Below are 22,647 nucleotides of genomic sequence, written 5' to 3'. Positions count from 1 at the left end.
ATTGAAATGGAGTGATTTCCCTATAGCTGGTTAAACTTCAGAGAAAATGTTAGAATCAACCAAGATTTGAGCAAGATAAAGGTTTTGGGAAGCTCATCCTGAAGTTGCCACCTTTGCACGCAGGTGCCTGGATGTCCCAAAGCCTAGGAAGAGCCAGGTGAGGTTTGCAACCTCCCAATTGCCAGCTGATTAGAGCAGAAACCCAGTTTGTTTGGAAGCTTCTCTAGCATTGGACCCTAATCTAGGCTCTTCTTTACTGCTGCTGTGTTTAGGCGTTTTACTGCTTGTCTGCCTCCTTAATGGATCCAGCTGGGTCATGGGATTCCTTGAGCTACCCCATGCTTACTTAATGACATGCACATTCATTTAACTGTGACTTCAGGGACAGTGAAACTATGGCACTTAAGGGTTGTCACCACTTGTGACCATAATGGGCAAGCTCTATTACAGCTGTAGATTGAGGACTACTGTATATGTATACATATCCACAGACAGTCGTACATGCTATTGGTTCCAGGAAACCTTGTCCATTATTCTTTGAAATACTTCTAAGGGAATTCAGGCTACTTGATCTGGAAAAATCCACTAATCTGTAGTGTCAGAAAGAACTGCTCTCCTTTTAAAATGTCAAACTTTCCTTCATTTTCGAGTTTCTCTTGTTAGCTTTGTCTCAGCATGCAAAACCGAGGACATTCATCTGCTCTCCAGAACCAAAAAGAGGACCACAGTGCTTTGTATTGGCAATAAATTGTGGAGTTGACATTTTTTAAAAGTAAATTTGATTAAGACTTCGATTTTTATGTTTAAGTCATGTGTCCTGGGTCAATAGGAGATTACATAGAATCAAAACTGTTGGCATTTATGATGGCCTTTAATACTGTAATTCAGTTTAAAGTGGTCCCGAGTAAGAAACCATAAGATAAAAAGAAATGTAGATCAGGACTGATGACAAGATCAAGGCGCCAGCCACAAGACTGAAGCTGATTGACTACTTATTGCTGATACGGACTTGAGGGCTTTTCTTGTCTCTGTAATGTAATTAATTATTCATGGCTGTTGATGCACTTTTTAACTAGTAGAATATAATACTACTATATAATCTTATTGTTGGGCTCTTGGTCAGTTTGGCTAGCTAGGAGCTCAGTGATTACTATAATAGGATATTTTAATAAAGAAAATTGGTTTCAGTTCTCCATTGCTTTGGTTCATTTTTCAGTAGACCTCTTTTTTCCACAACAATGTGGACTATTCGTAAATAAATAAGCAGTCTGCCAACAGCAGCAAAGGCAGGCCAGACATAGGTTGCATTCACAGCAAGTCATGGTTCTTTTAGTTATAGCATGTGAAGAGGTCACAATGTATGGGTTCATACACATAGTGCTTATAAGCCATGACTACGTTCATACTGTGCTAAAATCAAGCAATATTAACTAAGCCTAAGGATATATAGGGACGCGGTGGCTCAGTGGGTTAGGACGCTGAGCTTGTCGATCAGAAGGTTGGCAGTTTGGCGGTTCAAATCCCGAGTGCCGCGTAACAGAGTGAGCGCCTGTTACTCGTCCCAGCTTCTGCCAACCTAGCAGTTTGAAAGCACGTCAAAATGCAAGTAGAAAAATAGGGACCACTGCGGTGGGAAGGTAACAGCGTTCCGTGCGCGTCTGGCGTCTAGTCATGCCGGCCACATGACCACGGAGACGTCCTCGGACAAGCGCTGGCTCTTCGGCTTTGAAACGGAGATGAACACCGGCCCCTAGAGTCAGAAACGACTAGCACACATGTGCAGGGGAACCTTTACCTTTACCTTTTAAGGATATATATTTCAAAGAAACCTATGAATGTGCTTTCCTGTTTTACCCCCTTATTCTTTCATCATTCTTTTCAGTTGTTACTTGCCCTCAACCCATTTTTAAATGGCAGACTCTTGGGATCTAACCCCTTCTCATCTGTAATAAAGTAGGTGGATTACATAAATGACAAATCACATTAGAAAGTATGATGCACCTTCTAGTCCTCAGAATGATGGCTTTGAGATTGCTAATGTAATTTTTCCACTCTGCACAAGAGAAACGTGTTCCAAATTTGTGCATGTTTGCACCAATAAAATGTATTTATTGCTATGGTAGAATTTATTCTGAATGAGGAAATTTTGGCTTTTTAGGAAATGTGTGTTCCAGTATCTTCTTCCTGCTCTTCCACCTCCTTCCTCTTTCTCTTCTTGTTTCAGCTTCACTGAATAATTTAACAAAGCATTTATGTATAAACCTTAGCAACTTTATGGCATATAAATAATATCTTCTCTAAGCAGTAAGGTATGTAGAAACGCCCTGCTTTTATGCATGATTAGCATGAGATAACCACTGTTTTGTATAACTGCTCCTAGATTCAAAAATAAGATTAAAAATTCATTTCCAAAGGCATATGAATTCTTACTGTTGAAAACACACAGCTTCATTTTAAGATAAGCTTCAGGAAAACACATGCAAAAATGGTAAGGAAGTATTTCAATCACAATTAATTGAGATGTCTTTTCTGATTACTCTCCAGTTTGATGAGGTTAGAGGATAATTTCCTTAGTACTTTCTTCAAATAAAGATCAGAGTAGAAATAAAGAGAAGTCAGTGACTACATTTTTATGCTTTAAACTGGAATGTTAAAGAATCATGCATGCAAAATATTTATTATAAGGAGATCACTAGCCTTGGTGGGAAAAGATTAGGAAGGATACAGCACAACTTTGTTCTTTTAGCAAACATGGTTTCCTTTTTTCTTCAGTGAGAGAAAACATAATAAAACTGCAATTCAGAGGTAGAACATTTATTCTCTACGCATAAGCCTTCCAGATATAGCTAGGCTTGACAATAAGTGTGAGTGGTATTATTCACATATGATATTGCTGTGCAAATGACACAGACTATATACAGTACTGTAATCTGCGACATCCACATGACAATATGACCTGTAATGTTATTGTGGATTTTATCAGACACCTGAAAATATGGCTGGGAAAGTTGGTATCCACATTTGAGATAATATCACCAATGCTGAGCAAAGTAGACTAGTAGATGTGCTTATTTTAAGGTAACTTCCTATGTATTTTAGCCCTATGTAGTTAGTTAGTTTGTTGTTGTTGTTAGTTGCGAAGTCGTGTCCGACCCATCGCGACCCTATGGACAATGTTCCTCCAGGCCTTCCTGTCCTCTACCATCTTCTGGAGTCCATTTAAGCTCACGCCTACTGCTTCAGTGACTCCATCCAGCCACCTCATTCTCTGTCGTCCCCTTCTTCTATTGCCCTCAATCTTTCCCAGCATTAGCCTCTTCTCCAGTGAGTCCTTCCTTCTCATTAGGTGGCCAAAGTATTTGAGTTTTAGCTTCAGGATCTGGCCTTCTAAAGAGCAGTCAGGGTTGATCTCCTCTAGGACTGGCATATGAGCAGGCATATACATAGAATGAAGGCTACTGCTAAGCTTGTAAGCCGCCCTGAGTCTTCGGAGAAGGGCGGGATATAAATGGAATTAAAATAAAAAAAAATAAAAAAATCTAATTTATACAAAACTCTGAGTGGAAAAAATATATTACAGTATATTTTCCATTTTATATCCTAGGTATATAAAATATGTTTATTTTATATATTCATCCATTTGAACATAACACTAGCAAGCCAATACACTCAGCTAACCTATTGTGTGTTAATGCTTACAGACTGATTGAATATTTTTTAAGTTACATATTTTTAAATGTGATCGCCTCTGTCTCACTTTCTCGTTTAAAATACCTTGTTTAAATCAGGCTGTATGTCATGACTGAATACAAACTAATTAATTCAATTTATGAGGCTTCCTAACTCCATAGCGACTCTGGACAGCATGTATTAATGAAATATTATAAAAAATAAATAAAATCACAAACATCTGAAGAAAGGAAGACGGTTCATTCTAAAATAATAAAACCACAAGTCCTACAATCCAGTATAACCCAAGGCCTTGGAAAAGAATCAGATTTTAAGGGTTTCTTTGAACTCAGACGGGGTGAGGGCCAAACAAGTCTCAGGGGAAATGTAGTTCCAGAGAGCAGGTGCTGTGACCAAGAAACCATATTTCTTAATTTCATTACATAACACTTTTTAATAGACTTATAGGATAACCAACACCGTGAATTGTGATATGATATCACAGTCATCATGTGACACATCCATAATTGCTCATAGTGGTGCATTCTGGACCAGTTGCAATTTCTGAGTGTTTTTCAAGGGCAGCCCTATGTAGACTGCATTACAAGAGTCATGTGAGATGACAGAGTGACTATCTGAATGACCATCTGGTTCAGGTAGGATTATAATTAGCACACAAGATAGATTTATGCAAAGGCCTTTTTAGCCATAACTGCTATCTGCTCCTTAAGTAGGAGATGTGAATCTAAAAATACCTCCATATTGTGTATCAGTTCTGAATGGAAAAGTCCAAGCTTACTCATGACTAAAGATTCATGTCACTGTCTCAAGGACCCAAACCCATAACCACTCATCATTGTCAGGATCAAGCTTGAGCCTTTTGCTTCCCATCCAGAATTTCCACAGCCTCCAGACACTGGGTAAAGATCTTGACAACGTGACCTGGTCAGTCCAGGATTGAGATGTACAGCTGAGTGTGTGTGTGTGTGTGTGTGTGTGTGTTTAACACAACAGTATTTTTAATGGATTTGAAATGAATATTATGTTTACAAAACTTACACAGGAAGTTCAAAACATTAAAAAATGAAATTAAAATTCTACATCCACCTAAATTCCTTTTATATAAAACCAACAACCAAACAGTTCTTGTTTGAGCTATGTATTTCAAGTGATTGAAATATAAATACTTCGTTATCTTGCTATCAGAAAAAGGCTCTCCAAGCAAAGTGTCAAGATATAAACAGTTCCTCTTGCTATCACAGCATGATGGATTAGTTGTCTGTGAACTCGGGAAGCTGTGAGGCATACATAGCAAGTGTATGATGGACAAACTGGTACTGTTCACTGGTTTGTATCATTCCACCTCTGCAATGCAAAAAAATCTATCTAAATGTACAGGCACTGGGAAGAACAATACATTTGTTTTGCAAACAGTGGGAATCTTAGATCATTTACAATCTTTGCAGACCATAGCAGAACAGCTTACAAAGTAGGCAGAGAATTACATATACTTTGCAAAACAATTCAATTGCAAATGCCTGTTCAAAAAATTGTAAAATGTAATATCTACAGGTTAATTAATAAAGACTGAAAACTATGAAGACCTTTAAAACTTCTTAAATCAAACTAAAATAGCATTAGTAAATACTGGTAAGAGTCTTTAAATTAATTGTTGAGAATTTTTATCAGGTCAAAATCATCTTTCATTCAAAGCTTATTAATATGAATATGAGTGTCACTTAGATATAGCTTTTAATAATCCCTGGAAGAGCAAACTAAAGAGTTGACATGATCCATTTGTATTATATATAAGGCATTGGGAACTATCTTTAAAAAATCTTATCGGATAGGCTATATTCGCCATATTGCTTGTAAAGTCATATTGCTCATATACTGTTTATAGATGTTGTAGTTTATTTTCTGTTGTTTCTTGCATGTTTTTTATTCATGCCATAGACAATATTTACTTAGATACTGAAGTTGATAAATAACACAAACCTTTTAATTAACACTTGAATGTCTGGCTGGGTTCTTAACCTATAGCCATGTCCCAATGAAGAATTAAAGATATATAAAGATTTGCATATATTTCTCTTGGCACTGCGTAGTACATTTTGCTCCATGATGTCTGGAAGCACACTACAAGTAGCACTAATAATGTACTTACATTGTCATACATGCTTTTATCACATTTAAAGGTACAGCAATCTGGGTATAACACTTTACCACAAGTGTTACATTGAAATAACTGTAACGGGGTTTGGTAGGTTACTTGATTTATCACAAGACTATATAGAATTGGAGATTAAATCTATTGTAACAATACAGAAATCAATTTATTACTGGGTATAATTTGGTTGGTGCCTCTGTGTATGTGGTGACCGATGCAGAATGAGACAAATACAGATCTTAAGTTGAGGTACACAAAGTGGGATCTGATTTGTTTAGGGATCAAGCTTACTTCTGTGTATTTAGTGAACAGGTGCCATCCCTATTATGCTTCCTACAAACATACCTGGGATACATATCTCACCATAAACTGTCTTGTTACTAAAGCATTAATGATTGCTGTGATTTTGCTCGAATACTAAACCAACTAATTTAATTACTTTCATATCAAATTATCAGCATTGGGAAACACCATAGCTTTACTATAGCATGATAATCAAAACATTTGACTTGGTTAGAGAATATTGTTAAGTGGATACTATATGAACAAAACAAAAAGATAAGCTAGATGGCCACAACAGAGGGCCACTAGAGACCACTTCAGTTTTTCATAAAATAGTCTCAGAACTATATACCACACTTCATCCATACCTGTCTATACGTAGCTGGCAGACAATCCCCAAAATATCTACTTCTCCTTTGTCCTTTAGTTGCTGGCATCCAATCTGAGTAGCAATAAAGCAGCCTGTCCGCCCAATGCCGGCACTAAATAGAACAACAATTTCAAGTCATATTGCATCTTTGGGGCTATGAGAGAGAAAGTTGCAGAAATATATCTGTCTATCACCTTCCAATCAAGTAGGTTTGCTGAATTCCATCTCTTATACACCAAAACCTAGAGGCTTCTGGAAAATACACTTTGCCAGTTTCACCACTGTCTATAAGTACAGAATTTTACAGAGAGGCGTGTTTGCTAGATCTGCAGCTACATCATTTTAGAATGGAGATTTCAAATATATCTTCAAAACCAGCATCCTTGGGCATCGTCCAATACTGGAGCTACAAGAAGAATTTCTCACCTACAGTGCACAACAACTGGTCCTTTGTTTTGGGCAGCCTTCAGAATTTTATCCACTTCAAGAATCAAATGCAAGAGCATCTTGGCTGATTCTGGTGTCCTCTGGTCTGGCCAGGATGAGAAGACAATGTGTTTCACAGTGCGACATTCATCTCTGAACTAAGAATCATGATGAAATAGAAGATAGCATTACTTTTGCTCTTTCAAATATGCACATAAATGTGGCTGCATCTGTCCAAGACAGAAAGTATCAGGGTACTTGATGGAATTCCAAAACTTACAGCTATACAAACATCTTTAAGGAGACAAAAGTCCTGAGGGAAAAATAACTCCCTTCCTCACAGCAGCCTCATGACAACTAAGTGAGACAATGAAATGCCAAATGAAATGGTCATTGATAATTATAGGTGGAATGAAAATTAAATGAGAGGTTAAATGAAAGGGAATGTTCTGTCTACAAGTAGAAAATTAAACAGAAATAATTCAGATTGCAATATTTTGTGGCCAGGCCTATTCATATACGCTAAGGAATTTTTTATACAGCCAAAATGGTAACATCTGCATACAGAAAGGAGCCAAAGGGAACCTGGTTGAAAAACATCCAGGCATGGAGAAAATTAGAAAAATAAAATCTATAAACACATTTTTAAAAAAGAGCCATCAAATGAGAACTATCCATTTTCAGTAGACAGGAGATTAATTTTTCTGGAAAATGTGGCTGATTAGCTGAAATAGTAAACAAGTAAAGTCTGTACTGCTTTATTTTGGTATACTTTATATCTTACACAGAAACATAAAATCCCACTTTGTTACAAGAATAATAGAAATCCCAATTGAACAGTATTTTTAAACTAGAAAAAAATATAATAAAAGTAACAAAGCCCAAAGCAACAATCATGAAAAATCATGAAAAATAAATGGCTTCTTAAGAAAAAGAAAATGTATAGCAGTTTAACTTAAGGAGCAGGTTTTGACAGTACTTGCATAGAGATTTGGAGGGAAGGGTGAACTGTACAGAAAAATCATTTTGCCAGAGCTCTTGCCTTCATAAATAAGAAATTAATACCTGCAGAGAAAAGCTACGAATGGTGTAGTCATCACATTCCCAAATGTCTTGGATTTGAATTCTAAATGATCCATAGGATGCTTCTCCTTCAGGCCAGTAACAGATACATTTCTGAAATTATAAAGGCAGGGATCCTCATTCATAAATATATCAACCAAGTGGCTGACTCTAAATCCCCAAAGAAAAGAGGAAATTAGAACCAACATTCACTGATCTATTCCCCCATAGTAAATGGGCTGCAGGAGTGGTTCTACAAAGCAAACAATAGCAAGCTTGCTAAGGCTCAGGAACCCCACTTGTGAGTTTTCAATGCATTTTCTAAAGCTTCCTTATGGAAAAAAAAGGCTTAGGAAAATCTTAACAGTTACAAAATACACTTGAGATGTAGCTATTAATACTCCCTTGCCACTGCATTTATATTCATTAGGTCTGGAGGGATTTGTGCTGGCTAACAAAGCTTCCAGAAATAATAAGGCCACAAGTTCTGCACATTTGCCAGATGATAAACCCCTTTCTTGTTTTTATTTCTAAACAAGGGCACACGCAGGGCCCTTGTTTAGCAATAAGTTAAGCAATAAGCAATAGGTTTAACAATAAGCAACCTTCCTGCACATCAGTAGGGGATACCAAAACTCCTTCCCGCAATCTCACCCAACACCTTTAAAAACTTCATCCAGAGGTATCTTCAAGCTGTCAAGGAAAACCACTATAGAATGTCCAGAGTGCTTTGTAGCCCTAGATGTCATTAGCTGAAAACTAAGATATAGCAAAGCACTGGGAAAAGAGAAAAACAGTAGGAAAGCAGCTTCAAAATGTGGCTAAGACTTTGAAATGGCAGCTTATCTGTGAGGGTTTGCAAAGAGTGGAGCTTTAGAGGGTCAGAAGGACTGCTTTGTAAGCTCACAAGACAGAAGGGGACACTCAATGAGGCAAATTTGACCTGGACTGGAGTTTCAGGATCTCTGAGTTAAAAGATAGTGTATAAGCATTTCATTCAATTCATTTAATTTCATTTTTAAAAAGTAAAGATAGCCTTGTTACTTCATGGGAAGAAAATAATCCAGAATGTCACAAATCTTGAACAGAAATCTTGCGGAAAATCTAATAGCATTATCTGTTCCTTTAGAATAGCCACAGTATGCCACAATATTACTATGGCTATAGGTGGCTGTCCTTTATTAGGCTTCTGAATATTTTGCTAACTTGCAAATGACTGTGTACAGATGTTATACTATAGCAATGGCTCTGATCTCCAGAAATCTCTTCTGAAGGACACAGAACCCAGGACAAACACTGGAAACTTTGAAATCTCTTGTTAATCAGAATTGATATACATCTATACAACAATACCTCTTTCTTTTCTTTGAGTTTGGTGAGCATAATTATGAGTGGAGTTTCTTCTTGCCACACCATTGTCCAGAAGTCATTGACTGTATTTAGCATGGGCCCCTGTGTGGCTATATAGGCCTTCTTCTGGCTAGCATAACCCTGGACAACGTGAGAGAAATAACAACTGTGAACAAGAGACACTGGAGCCACATCTTTGTTATTCTCACCTCTAGATAATTCACTGGCTCACCCGGATGTAATTTGCATTTATGTAAGACTCCTCTTCTTGGCTGTTGACTCTCCTGAGACAGACACGACTCTGGGGATCTAGAGGAATATTTTAGTTTGGTGAGATAACTAAGGTCTTAATATAGCATTTACTATCAGTTGGGCGAAACTATTTCACAGAAAAGTGGTTTTGAAACCTTCCTGGCTTCCTGTCATTTTGGTTTTGGGCCCTTATTTCACCCACTTTTCATTATAAATGTACAGCTATAATCTCAAAATAGGAGTATAAAAGAGATTTTAAAACAAGGATGACAAAAACAAAAAGTCCACTAGTTAAATGCCTAGCTGAACCAATAGTTTTTTTCCCTGATGCCTTGAGCTTTTATAGTTATATTATTTTATTTCTCCTAAACCTGGAGCAATATACATCCCACAACAAATTTTTATTCATCTTAAGGTAAAGGTAAAGGTTCCCCCGCACATGCATGCTAGTCGTTTCCGACTCTAGGGGCCGGTGCTCATCTCCGTTTCAAAGCCAAAGAGCCAGCACTTGTCCGAGGACATCTCCGTGGTCATGTGGCCGGCATGACTAGATGCCAAAGGTGCACGGAATGCTGTTACCTTCCCACCGTAGTGGTCCCTATTTTTCTACTTGCATTTTTACGTGCTTTCGAACTGCTAGGTTGGCAGAAGCTGGGATGAGTAACAGGCGCTCACTCTGCTACGCGGCACTTGGGATTCGACCCGCCAAACTGCCGACCTTCCGATCGACAAGCTCAGCGTCCTAACCCACTGAGCCACCGCGTCCCTTTTTATTCATCTTATTTAGCAATAAATTATATTCTTTACAGTCTTGTGCAAGGGTGGTAGCATCATCAAGAAATTCTTATGTACGTGGAGGACATTTTGCATTTTATCACACCACAGCTTTAAAAGCAGCCTTCCCCAACTTGCCAGGTATCTTGGGTTTTACTTCACATAATTTCCACCCAGGTAAGCCTGGTGACAATGGGAGCACAAGTTCAAAATTTCTGGAATGGATCAGCTTTTCCACAATTTATAACAGTTTCAATGCTTCTCGGAACAATAAATAATTTTTGATCCCCTGTAACTGAAAGGGAAGAAGCTACAACATGGTCAAAAGTAGCCCACAAAGTTCAAAAATATTTGAATATGAAAGGTATTGCTTTATTATACCTATATTTCAATTTTTACCATTCTAATGAAAAATTCAAGGCATCCTAGATGGGATTAACCTTTTCTTTCCTTTTCTTTTCATTGAGATATCCCACTAGAAAGAAATTGTGCTTCCAATTTCCAATGAAATGTTTATTGCACAATCATTCTCTCATTCATGAAATTCTACTGGATCCCTTGAATATATTGTCTTTTATTCCTTAAAATCTCTCTATGTTTCCCCAACATTTCTTTGATATTTCATACCCAAGGAATGGAAATTAACTTAATTAACTTAACTGGTAACTCTAGGAGTCCTCCATCCAGAAGTACCCTTTGCAACTATTTCATGTTCTACAGTGATGTTCCATGTGTGGCAAGTTTCTCCAGTTCAGTACTCTACAATCAATTGTCCAACTGAGCATGCTCCAGAAGTGTTTGGACTAACATTCCAGACTTCCCACCCAGTATGATATATTGACCCCCTCAGGGATCTCCAAATGCCTATCCCGCTGAAGATATGCTTTGTGTCATTTTACTCAGTGGACTGAAAACTATTTTCTGAAAGCTAAAATAGGAATTTTATCACCTGGTCATAAAAACATCAGCTGTCAGCTGTGTTCCCTGCTGATATTAATGACAACTTCAGACTTTGAGTCATGCATCCTCAAGAGACTTGACAGGAGATCCTACTGAAAACAAGGGTCTGCCAATGTTGCAGAAGGCAAGCTCTGTGGTATGTTATGCAATATAAATCTAGAGCCAAAACTCTTTGTTTTCCTTTCCCAATCCCAATTTTTCGCTGTTCAAAGACAATTACAAAGTAAACATACTTGGTAGGATGGATTTGTATCTATCCTTTGCTGCTCGACCAGGAATGTTGAGTTCTTCTGGATTGATGAAGTTTGAGGGGATTTTCTATTAAGGAGAAGAGGAATTGCTGAATTGATTTCCTTTTTGAGTAGTACTCAGAGAGTTGGAAAAATATCATCAGTGCCTTTTATCATTTCAAGTAGGCAATTTCCCAATCCTACCTTCCCAGCAAGGCGAGCTCAGCAGAAAAAGATGGGGGGGAAAGTATAACTTAGAATTACTGCTCTGCTCAGATGCTGCTAACTAAGAACCATGACCAGCTGGATCCTATACTAATTCAGCATCAGTCTGAATCAGGATAGTGATATTCAAAGTCAAACTTGGTGTCTGAATGGCATGCCGGAGTTCCACTGGAAAAAGTAGGCAGGGACCCAAAAAAGCCCATTCAGATTCTCAGCTTAGCATAGCTAGATAGTGATGTTTACTGTGTACTGGGACGAAGAAACCTTAAGCAGCTGATTCTCTTCTGTGATTTTTTTAATATTTTACTTTTTATATCCATTGCAGTTCAATCCAGTATTTCCTTTTCCTACAATTCCCTTGGCTTAAAGGCACTTTGCTTTATATTACTTACTTACTAAGTGGTAATTGGTAATTAGTTATTAAGTGGTAATTGGTTTTTGATATAATGAGCATTCCTGCAGGGGAAACTCTTATCTGCCCTACATGCAATACATGATGGAGGGAACTAAGGTATTAGAGGTGTTTGACCTGGAATCAAATCAGGCAGTTGGTAGGCAGTTTTGAGAATCTCACCGCAAACTCCTCTTGAAGCTCTTCCAGATTGCAGCTCCATTGCTGTAGCATCTTCTGTGTTAGGACATGACTGGCAGTGTTCAAAAACTGTACTGTGACATCTCTAGGAGTGGAGATTTGCACAATGGGTTCAGTGTTGCTCAGAGAACTCATGTCCAACACCAGTGACACACTGGAACCCCTTCTGCAAGACAAAGAAGCCTGAAGTTACAAACCATTAAACTAAAGAAAGCAGCCTATGCTATAGCAACAGAGTGTCTCTGCTGACAAAATGAGGTTGTCGTGCTGAATATCACAAAAATATGGCAAGTAGTTATTTTCTGAATGAGTAGAGATGTATTTTTACCAATAAATAAGAGGAGTTGTTATCAGAATAATTTGACCTGAATCAATATTCAGCCCTATCTCTATAAACCACATCCATTTACTTTCCTCCTAAGACAGGAGGAAAGTATGTCAGTATGAGAAGCACTGCTCCCACATCACTTACCATGACTCAACAATGGGGCAGTTTAGGGTTGCTGCCTGCATACCCTGTAATGTCAGGTAGTTTCAGAGCAACAGTTGGCAGAAAACCTGCCTTCTCTTCCCTTCCCATCCCACATCACTATCAATTGGAAAGCAAACTCCAATTGCCACCATTGGACCTCTGTTTTGGCTGGCTTTAATGCTTTGCCAGAAGAGCCACTCTAAGTCTGTCTGCAGAAAATATTTGCAGCAAGCTTCTGATTTGCATGCTCAGCATCTCATACTGCAGTGGCTTAATCCTGGCCTGGTTATTTCAAATTGATGCAATGGCTTCACTATTGCCCACTTTATGTTTATGCGGAAACTATATGAGTTGTCTGGCCTTCAAATAAATTATATTTGCAGGAATTGTTTGTTTTGGACTCTATCTTCTGGCCTTTCTGTGCCAATTCTGGGAAATGCAACTACCTTAAGGCATCTTAAGATGTCTTTGATTCCTTTGATATCTCTTATCTTGTTGAATCTCCACTACAAAAGACTCTTTCTTCTGAACAACAAAACCTGGAATCTAACTCATTCATCTACCCTCAGAGATTAAAGAAAAATTCTACCTTTGTCATGTTGCTGCTTCAGCAATATTGCAATGATCCTAAGCAAGAATATTATTCCTTTGGAATCCCCCAGGAGAGGGACAGAGTTTCTCAGCAAGTATGTCAGTATGTCAGAACAACCTCAGTCAGTGCCAGTCAAGTATCTGGTGCATCTGGCAACTATACAAAAATGGTCAAGGAGATTAAAGAGTTCACAGTAGCTGGACAGTAGCGGGGAGAATTGCAACAACCAAGTGTAGTCTAAAGGTAAAGGTAAAGGTTCCCCTGCACATGCGTGCTAGTTGTTTCCGACTCTAGGGGCCGGTGCTCATCTCTGTTTCAAAGCCGAAGAGCCAGCGCTTGTCCGAGGACATCTCCGTGGTCATGTGGCCAGCATGACTAGACACCAAAGGCGCACGGAACGCTGTTACCATCCCACCGTAGTGGTCCCTATTTTTCTACTTGCATTTTTTTACGTGCTTTTGAACTGCTAGGTTGGCAGAAGCTGGGACGAGTAACAGGCGCTCACTCTGTTACGCAGCACTCGGGATTCGACCCGCCAAACTGCCGACCTTCTGATCGACAAGCTCAGCGTCCTAACCCACTGAGCCACCATGTCCCTACAAGTGTAGTCTAGTAAATCATTAAAACCTCCAAGGGTTTCTTGTTCCCTCAAACCTAGAATGTCTGCACGGGTGGCCATATATTAGCATAGGATAGAAAAAACTAGTTTAAACAAAAAGATACAGTTTTGACATTTTCTTGGAGTTTTGACATTTTCTAAACACTGAAAGAGTAAGAAGTTAAATGCACCACTATGGGGAGGGCTTTGCACAGATAGGAGCCATGCAAGAGAAGGTCTTCTCTCATCTATCAGACAGAGCTTGTGGCAGCAGGCGCATTTTGAAAAGACCTCTGCTGCTGATTGAAATAACTAGCCCCGTTCATCATGACAGCCCTTAAGGTGATTAATGTTTTAACTGTTAACAGTAACAATTTTTCAGTACAGACATCTTATAATTCCTATAGTTAACAATACAATAGTATATATTTCACCAGCTGCAATTTCTGGACAATTTTCCAGGAAGCCCCCTGTAGAAACTGTTAGAGTAATTAAGTAGCTAAGACATGGCTAACTACTAACAGTTCTGCTCAGGAGTTATATTTTATTTTTTAATTATTTTTTAGATTTTTAAAATTATTTCCTTTATTACATTTTATAAGAAACTCAAGGTGGTGAACATACATAATATTCCTTCCTCCTCCTATTTTCCACACAACAGGCATGTGAAGTGGGTTGGGCTGAGAAAGAGTGACTAGCCCAAAGTCACCAGCCAGCTCTCCTAAAGCAGAACTATGACTCAGAGTCTCCTGGTTTTTACTCCAGCACCTTAACCACCACACAAACTGGCTCAGTAGCACATCAGCCACAGTTGTGCTAACATGCTTCTGAACTGCAAATACAATACAGTAATAGTTGGGAAGTCAAAGAAAACTCTCAAACCCTAAAGCTGCTATGTCTGAGGAGTACAGTCTTATCCAGAATAGGCTTCACTTCTGTTCGCCAAACAATTTCCTCCTTACCAACACAGCTTCTCACTTCTAGAATATCTGGATGTAATTTTAGCTTCTACTCACTCATTCAACCTAACATTAGTTAGTATTCAAGGGTTTTAGCTGTGTCTTTACAGATGGTGGGGGCAGTAGAACTGGGTGTCATCAGCACCCAGATATTTGTGCCTTTGTTGCATTATCTCCTTCAGAATGATTAGCTACCCCACCTAATCAGATTGGTTGCCAGGAATGAAGTTTCAATTACTGTGTTCATTAATGATCAACAATAATTCATCTAATATTCAATGGAAGATTACCATCAACTTCAATGGAAAGAAGAGAATCTAAGTCAATCACAGCACTGAAGCTATACTTAAATAAGCAGCAGGTCCACAGGACTTTGTCTACAGAGGTATTGGGACCACAGACCTGAAGAGCCCATGTCAAGCCAAGTTATGCCAATAGAGTGCTAGATTAAAACAATGCAAAATAAAAAAAACTGTATCTCACCACAAATAGAAGCACATACTGTTGAATGCCATTTGATCTTGATTAAGCTACTTATGGAAACTGTGGTTTTAATATGTTAATTTACATTCAATGTGTAAATTAGCCACTGAAGTTCACATGCTTAGTAGTATGTATGAAATTAGCTAATTGAGACCTATTTAACAAACCATAGTGAAGCATCTGGTTTGTTAGTATAACTTTGTACACTTTGAATTAACTCTATGACAGCCTTCTTTCCTAAATGGTCAGGTAGTTCTCAACTTATAAATATAATTAAGTTCACAATTTTTGCCATACGTCATGAGTCATAAAGCAGGTCACCATATGACTAGATCGGACACATGACCTTTTTTGTGGCAGTCATTAAGTGAGCACTCGGTTGTAAAATGAACACTACAATCGCTAAGCAAACTGATTGTTCACTATAGGGCCAGTTTTGATGGAAACCAAAAGTAAATGCCAGTTTCTATCAAAAACATCATAAATCAATGCAAGCTGGTTGCCAAGTGCCCAAAATGTGGTCATGTGACTAGAGGGGGGGAAGATGGATGTTCAAAACCGATCGTAAGTCCCATTTTCAGGATCCATTGTAACTTTGAATGGTTTCTAAGTGACCAGTCATAAATTGAGGACTACCTGCATCCATTTTAATCTATTTAGTCAGCATTCTCAGCTTTATGCTCTGTATTTACAATTCCTATGAATCCCAGCTAGTGTAGCCAAATTCAGCAAAGCTATGCAGAGTGTTGGAGAACATAATTTTGTCTATTAGAACCAGCATAGTGCTTAACCTACCACTAGAAACTCAGAGTCTATGCATGAAATTTGGAGTAGCACTGACTCACCGATCTTGCAGGCGCACATGTTTCTTAACTTCCTGATTGCTGTGGGTAGCCTTGTCCATTCTCCGCCTTGTTTGCTTCTGCAGCATGCAGAAACTATGATTTCTCAGACATGCTGAACAGGCCAGGACTGGGATCTGCTAGCAAGGATTTGTTGAACTTAGGTAAGAAAGACCAGTAAGCACAGAAAGAATGCAGCTCGATGAATCCATGTCCCCAAGAAAGCGCCTAGAAAACATTCAAGGAAACTGATCATCACTAAAAGCTTCAACATCTTTCTATCATCCAACACACAAAACCCAGGTACGGCCAGCCCCATTTAAATCAGACACAACAGAGCCTTGTTCAGAAGATGCCAATTAGCTTGGTGTGCTTGAAAAATGTTGAAAATGCCAAAGGGAGAGAGAAATATGCAACTCGGTCCAACAAACTTGTTTGGGGAAAATCCAATGCCACCTGCATAAAATGGGTACTCCTTGAGGCTGTTGCATATTCACTGATTAGAAGAGACCCTTCACTCATTCTTTGCTCCAGATATATGAGGTTTGGGAGAATATTATGCGAGGGGGGGAGGTTGCCCCATATTTTGCAGCTTTGTTCCCCATCTTCATATTCCCAAGAAATGATTCCCTTAAACTGATATTTTTCTCCCCTGCTTGTCCTTTCCCGTAAATTCCTCTCTCACCTCATGCTGCCAGTAACTTCGTCATCTCTAGGGTTTCAACCAGGGTCTGTTGGCTCTAGGAGATGTACATGCAGAGTGAAAAGAAAGTGAATACAGGAAATTCTTTATCTCTGAGGCTGGTGGTTGCTCTTTGACACTTCCTCCTCTTGCTCCACCCTTACAGCCGCCCACACACATTCTGGCCACAACTTCATAGTTACTTCCACAGATACCTTCAGCTTCCTGATGAGCTTTTTTGCAAGGCTGCCTGAATGGTTAGACCCTACCTGTTTTGCTTTAGAACGATCAGATATTTCTTTTATTTTTACAACCAAGAATGTAGTAATTCACTTTGTATGCTTATTGCAGTCTAGAATATAAATCCACTCTATTGACAAAAATACAAATCCATGACTATGAGCTACTGAGCTTTGTGATATAATAGGAAGCAGCAATTTTAGTGAGCGTGATTTCATAATCATATAATTCTTGTGAAGTCTGCAGTAATAGCTCCCTGCTGAAATCCTCCCTCTACCCTTTATCATAGGTTTAATTCCCTGAATATTTATATTTGTAGGAGCAATTTTAAAACCATAGTATTTTTTTAGTATAAAAACGTTCTCCATGTGATCACTTGAGAATATTTCAACTGGTTTTTGAACAGATCTGCAAAATAGCATGCCGGAGAAGACTGAGCTAGATAACTTAAAAATGCAGTGGGGCAATAAATAAATTAAACCAAAAAAAAAGGCAAAAACAAAAAAACTCTACATACAATTATTTAAGCACAGTAATTGCAAAGGAAGTCCATGTGCTCTATTACACAGTATTGCAATCGGGCAATACAGTTTCAGTTGGAAAATACCACAATGCACATCTGTTGCAGATGATTATTAGGAGGTCTCTTTCTACTGTAAGCAATGAAGCATAGGCATTTCAACAAGCTATAGCTCTTAAAAAAGAACATTGGCAAAAAATATTCAGCTGATAAATGTGCTGGAAAATATATCAAACAATATTTTTTAAAGAGGATTGTATAAAATTTTGGGGAATCTTTCCTGCCAGAAGTGATATTAATGTTTGCAACCCATTTTGAATATATAGTAAACATGAACAATCTTCAAATGAAATTTAATGAAAGATTCCAGGAAAACCTCCTGTGTAACTTTAAGTGGCTAGGAACGAAAACAAAAACCATCAGAGTAATTGAAACAGTACCTATGAAGCTAATGCTGAATTATAGACATAATTCTAGAATTCAAAAAGTGTCAAGTGATAGATGCAGATTTGAAGGACGAGGCAATGTGCATCAGAAAGCAGTGGCTTGAACCACAAAACAATCAAATCATACTATCCAAAGATTCTCTTAAAATATCCTTTGCTTGTAAGAGAAATATGGTGATCTTTTGCTCTGTGGCAATTTTATCTGTAAGAATAACGTCAGCTGTGCCTGCTAAATTTTCTGTTGATGGACAATTTCAAGAGCTTTGCTTCCATTGAGAATTGTTATCTTCACCCAGAAACTGACAGCCATTCAAACAGATAATGGCTTCAAAGAGAGGACTATATTCCAAACAATTTTCATATAGAAGATTAACTTCTGTAAAATGAAATTTTATGCAGCTACCTTGAGTGCAACTTTAACAATACAGAAAGACTCAAAAAGAAACAGGCGAATTTTGGAAAGCCCTTCCTTAATTGTGACTTGAGAAAAGGGGAAACTACTTGTTTTGTAAATTTAAAATGTGAAAAGACTATTCTATTTTTTATTGTATTTTATTCTGTGGGTGTTATAGACCACAGTATGTTTAAAATTATGGAAAGATTCTCTTTGACCTCTTAAAATTTGAATTTAAAAAACACGAATTGTGAATGTGAGTTCACAAAGCTTTGGCTTTGGAATTTGTATGAAGAGATATTACATCCCTGGGTGAAATTTCTTTATATACAGCTAAGTGACATAATGAAGAAGTTTTCAATCTGCATAAATACTTTTTACAGAGATTAAAAAAATGTCAGTTTTTAATTCCAAAATGTCAGTTTATAGGCAGATTAATAAATTCCATGCTGGTAATATGGTATTCTTCAAATTAAACATACAACTAAAATTAAATGTGTTTTGTAATGGTGATTGAAATGGACATATTTAATCATATAACATATATTAAGACTTTGGGCAGGAATCATTTAAACTGATTCCTGATGACATGACTGTTCCCCTTACATTTTTGAATAGAGACTGGAAATATCTAGCTCATAGCTAGGAAATTATCAAAATGCTACTTGGTAAAATAAAAATCATTTGTTTTACCTAACAATGAAAAGCTCAAACTGGAAAAAAATGTCCAAATTTTGGGATTTTGTTATAAATGCACTGAACAGTATTTAAAAAAGAGGATCTACTAAGAGAAGTCAGTGTCCATACATCCTTAATGAGTAGTTTTGTTTGATATGCATACCAGTGCTATTAGCAACTAAAGCCAGAATTATATGAGAATTAAGAGTATGTTAAATTTTCTTCCATGCTGAACACTGAGGAGGATGGAAAAGGGGAGCTTTCTACCCCTGCTGCTAGTTCTCTTGTTTATTTTCTTGTATTTTAATTGATGACTTTCTGCTGAGTCAACAAATACAATATTTTCTGTATTTGAAAATGCTAACGTGCTTGCTGTTTTAAAATTCATTTGATGATATGCCACAAACTCACTCTTTGAAAGAGTTTAATAAAAGTCTGTCTATGAAGATTCTCAGTCATCCAGGTCACAATTATCACAAAGATGCTTTTTCATAAGGCAACTGGACCTTCTTGTTTCTCTTTGAAGATGTTTCGCTTCTCACCCAAGAAGCTTCTTCAGCTCTGACCAGATAGTTGGGAATGGAAAGATTTATACTCCTGCAGACAGCTGTTCATTTGCATTCTTTTAGCAAGTTGTTAAAGCTACCTGGAGGCTTATCTGTGCCTCCAGGGTCACCTGAATAGTGCAAATGGGTGTGGAGCCTTCTTGGAACTGTTGAAATAGATGATGGAGATGTTGTTGTTGTTAGTTGCGAAGTCGTGTCCGACCCATCACGACCCTATGGACAATGTTCCTCCAGGCCTTCCTGTCCTCTACCATCTTCTGGAGTCCATTTAAGCTCACGCCTACTGCTTCAGTGACTCCATCCAGCCACCTCATTCTCTGTCGTCCCCTTCTTCTATTGCCCTCAATCTTTCCCAGCATTAGGCTCTTCTCCAGTGAGTCCTTCCTTCTCATTAGGTGGCCAAAGTATTTGAGTTTTAGCTTCAGGATCTGGCCTTCTAAAGAGCAGTCAGGGTTGATCTCCTCTAGGACTGACCGGTTTGATCACCTTGCAGTCCAAGGGACTCGCAGGAGTCTTCTCCAGCACCATAGTTCAAAGGCTTCAATTCTTTGGCGCTCAGCCTTTCTTATGGTCCAGCTTTCACTGCCATACATTGCAACTGGGAAGACCATAGCCTTGACTATACACACTTTTGTTGACAGGGTGATGTTTCTGCTTTTTAGTGTGCTGTCTAGATTTGCCATGGCTTTCCTCCCCAGGAGCAAGCGTCTTTTAATTTCTTGGCTACAGTCCCCATCTGCAGTGATCTTGGAGTCCAGGAAAATAAAATCTGTCACTACCTCCATTTCTTCCCCATCTATTTGCCAGGAATTGAGAGGGCCAGATGCCATGATCTTGGTTTTCTTAATGTTTAGTTTCAACCAAAGTTTTGCACTCTCCTTCTTCACTCGCAACAAGAGATGATGGAGATAGATGATGTCAGATCCCTCCCCCTCTGTTGAGAGAGGGCAGTTCAGTTTTGACATAGATGGCCTCTTTGATCCCTCTTTCAAACCAGTGGTCCTCTCTGTCCAAAATGTGGACTTTGCTATCTTCAAAAGAGTGGCCTTTGTCCTTTAAATGCAGATGGGCTGCTGACTCTTGTCCTGATGGGTTTGTTCTCCTATGTTGTGCCATGCATTTATGAATTTGTTTCCCCTATGTCCACCTTTGCACATGGCTCACTGTATTGTACAGCATATACCACTTTGCTCAGTTTGTGTCTGGGTGCTTTATCCTTGGGGTGGACAAGCTTCTCCCTTAGTGTATTCTTGGGTTTGAAATGTGCACATATGTTGTGTTGGTTGAAGATCCTCCTGAGCTTTTCCAATATTCCTGCAACGTATGGAATTACATTGCTTCGTTTATTGCTTTCTTCATCTGTTACAGAGGAGCTCCTGCTAGGTCTTTTTTGAGATTTGATGAAGGCCCACTTGGGATAGCTACATGTTCTGGGTGCTTCCCTGATGTGCTTTATTTCTTTTCTTTCTTTTTCTTCTTTGCTGGTAGGCAGGCCTTCAGCTCTGCGGTGTAGGGTTCTGGTAACTCCCATTTTGTGCTCCAGTGGGTGGTGTGAATCAAAATGTAAATATTAATCCGTGTGAGTGGGTTTTCTGTAAATTTCAGTGTTAAGGTTTCTGTCTTCCTTAATCTATACAGCACAGTCCAGGAAGGCTAGACTATTTTCCTTAACATCTTCATGGATGAATTTGATGTATCTGTCCACTAAGTTGATATGTTTGTTGAATGCTTCCAATTCCTGTGTTTTGGTCTTGATCCAAGTATCGTCCACATACCTATACCCAGTGCTTTTTTTGTAAAAGAAAAAGGTGCTGGAGCTCACACATGTCATACAACCCGCCTTGCCTACCCTACAAGGTTCCATCCAAAAAAGGTGCCGGAACTCCGTTCTGAGCGTTCTATGAGGAAAAAAAGCCCTGCCTATACCAGTGAGCGGGTAGAATTCCTGTGAAGGGGTTTAGGGCTTCTGTGTAGAGTTTGGCCAGAATGGGGGACACAAATGAGCCCAACGTACAGCCATGTTTTTGTCATGTTGTTTTAGTAATAGTCCATTAAAAAAAAGTATACAAATGTATGTTTACATTGCTACTTGCAATATTAGCTGAATATTAGATATCCTTGCATGAATATGTTGCAAACTCTCAGATTATGGCTGCAATTCTTTTATTATATATTTATCAACAAACAAATCCCACATAGCCCAATTTAATTTATTGTCCAATAGGATGAATTTATGTTTGGGACTTTTAAACATACATTCTTTGCCTTCTTGTCTACAACATGCTTGTGACATTTGTTTTTTTAAATGGCATCCCAAATTGAGTATTTTCAGAACTGAGCTTTTCTCAAAATAATGATTGGGTGTCAAAAAAGTCAAGATGGCAGTTGCAACCATGTCACTAAGCCATCCCCTTTTTAATATATCTCACAAATGACACATATTAAAATGGGTAAGGCCTTGATTACATAGTTGCCATCTTGACTTAACTTTGACCCCCTGCAGAAAATTTCACAATAACTCTGGTGTGATTGTTCTTATTTATATACTGCCCAGAATTTGAATTATTGGGGTGGTCTAAATTGATCCCAAGATATTTTGTAAGCAGAAACACTCTGTCTCCCCTAACCTGACATTCTCCAAGCTCATTACAGCACAATTTCCATTGTTCCCTATCAGTATGTATCTAGGGAAACTGATATGCAGTGTTGAACCATTACACTAGACCAGAGGTAGGCAACCTTGGCTCTTTTATGACTCGTGGACTTCAACTCCCAGAATTCCTGAGCCAGCATGGAATTCTGGGAGTTGAAGT

General features: G+C 38.4%; 1 protein-coding gene across 1 annotated transcript; it reads right to left on the bottom strand.

The window, feature by feature from the left end:
- Nucleotides 1–3,980: 3,980 nt before the first annotated feature.
- On the bottom strand, nucleotides 3,981–16,442 carry PTPN7 (protein tyrosine phosphatase non-receptor type 7). The gene is made up of 9 exons (XM_083360374.1): nucleotides 16,312–16,442; nucleotides 12,345–12,528; nucleotides 11,549–11,633; nucleotides 9,562–9,638; nucleotides 9,333–9,470; nucleotides 7,983–8,093; nucleotides 6,918–7,075; nucleotides 6,490–6,603; nucleotides 3,981–5,034 (listed from the first exon to the last, which is right to left on the bottom strand). The coding sequence occupies exons 1-9, from the start codon at nucleotides 16,395–16,397 to the stop codon at nucleotides 4,941–4,943; spliced, it is 1,047 nt and encodes a 348-aa protein (XP_083216500.1). The 5' UTR covers nucleotides 16,398–16,442; the 3' UTR covers nucleotides 3,981–4,940.
- Nucleotides 16,443–22,647: the final 6,205 nt, after the last annotated feature.

Source organism: Vipera ursinii, assembly GCF_947247035.1.
Source record: "Vipera ursinii genome assembly, chromosome: 3".
Lineage (NCBI taxonomy): Eukaryota > Metazoa > Chordata > Lepidosauria > Squamata > Viperidae > Vipera > Vipera ursinii.
Note: the sequence above shows the minus strand (reverse complement) of the source record. Positions and strands in the feature narration are given on the sequence as shown.

Coding starts and splice junctions, on each gene's coding strand:
- PTPN7 (XM_083360374.1), bottom strand. CDS start 16,397: ATGCTGCAGAAGCAAACAAGGCGGAGAATGGACAAGGCTACCCACAGC. Junction 6,604..6,917: donor CCAGTTGTTGTGCACTGTAG/GTGAGAAATTCT, acceptor TGTTCTATTTAG/TGCCGGCATTGGGCGGACAG. Junction 5,035..6,489: donor TGCCAGCTACGTATAGACAG/GTATGGATGAAG, acceptor TTTGCATTGCAG/AGGTGGAATGATACAAACCA.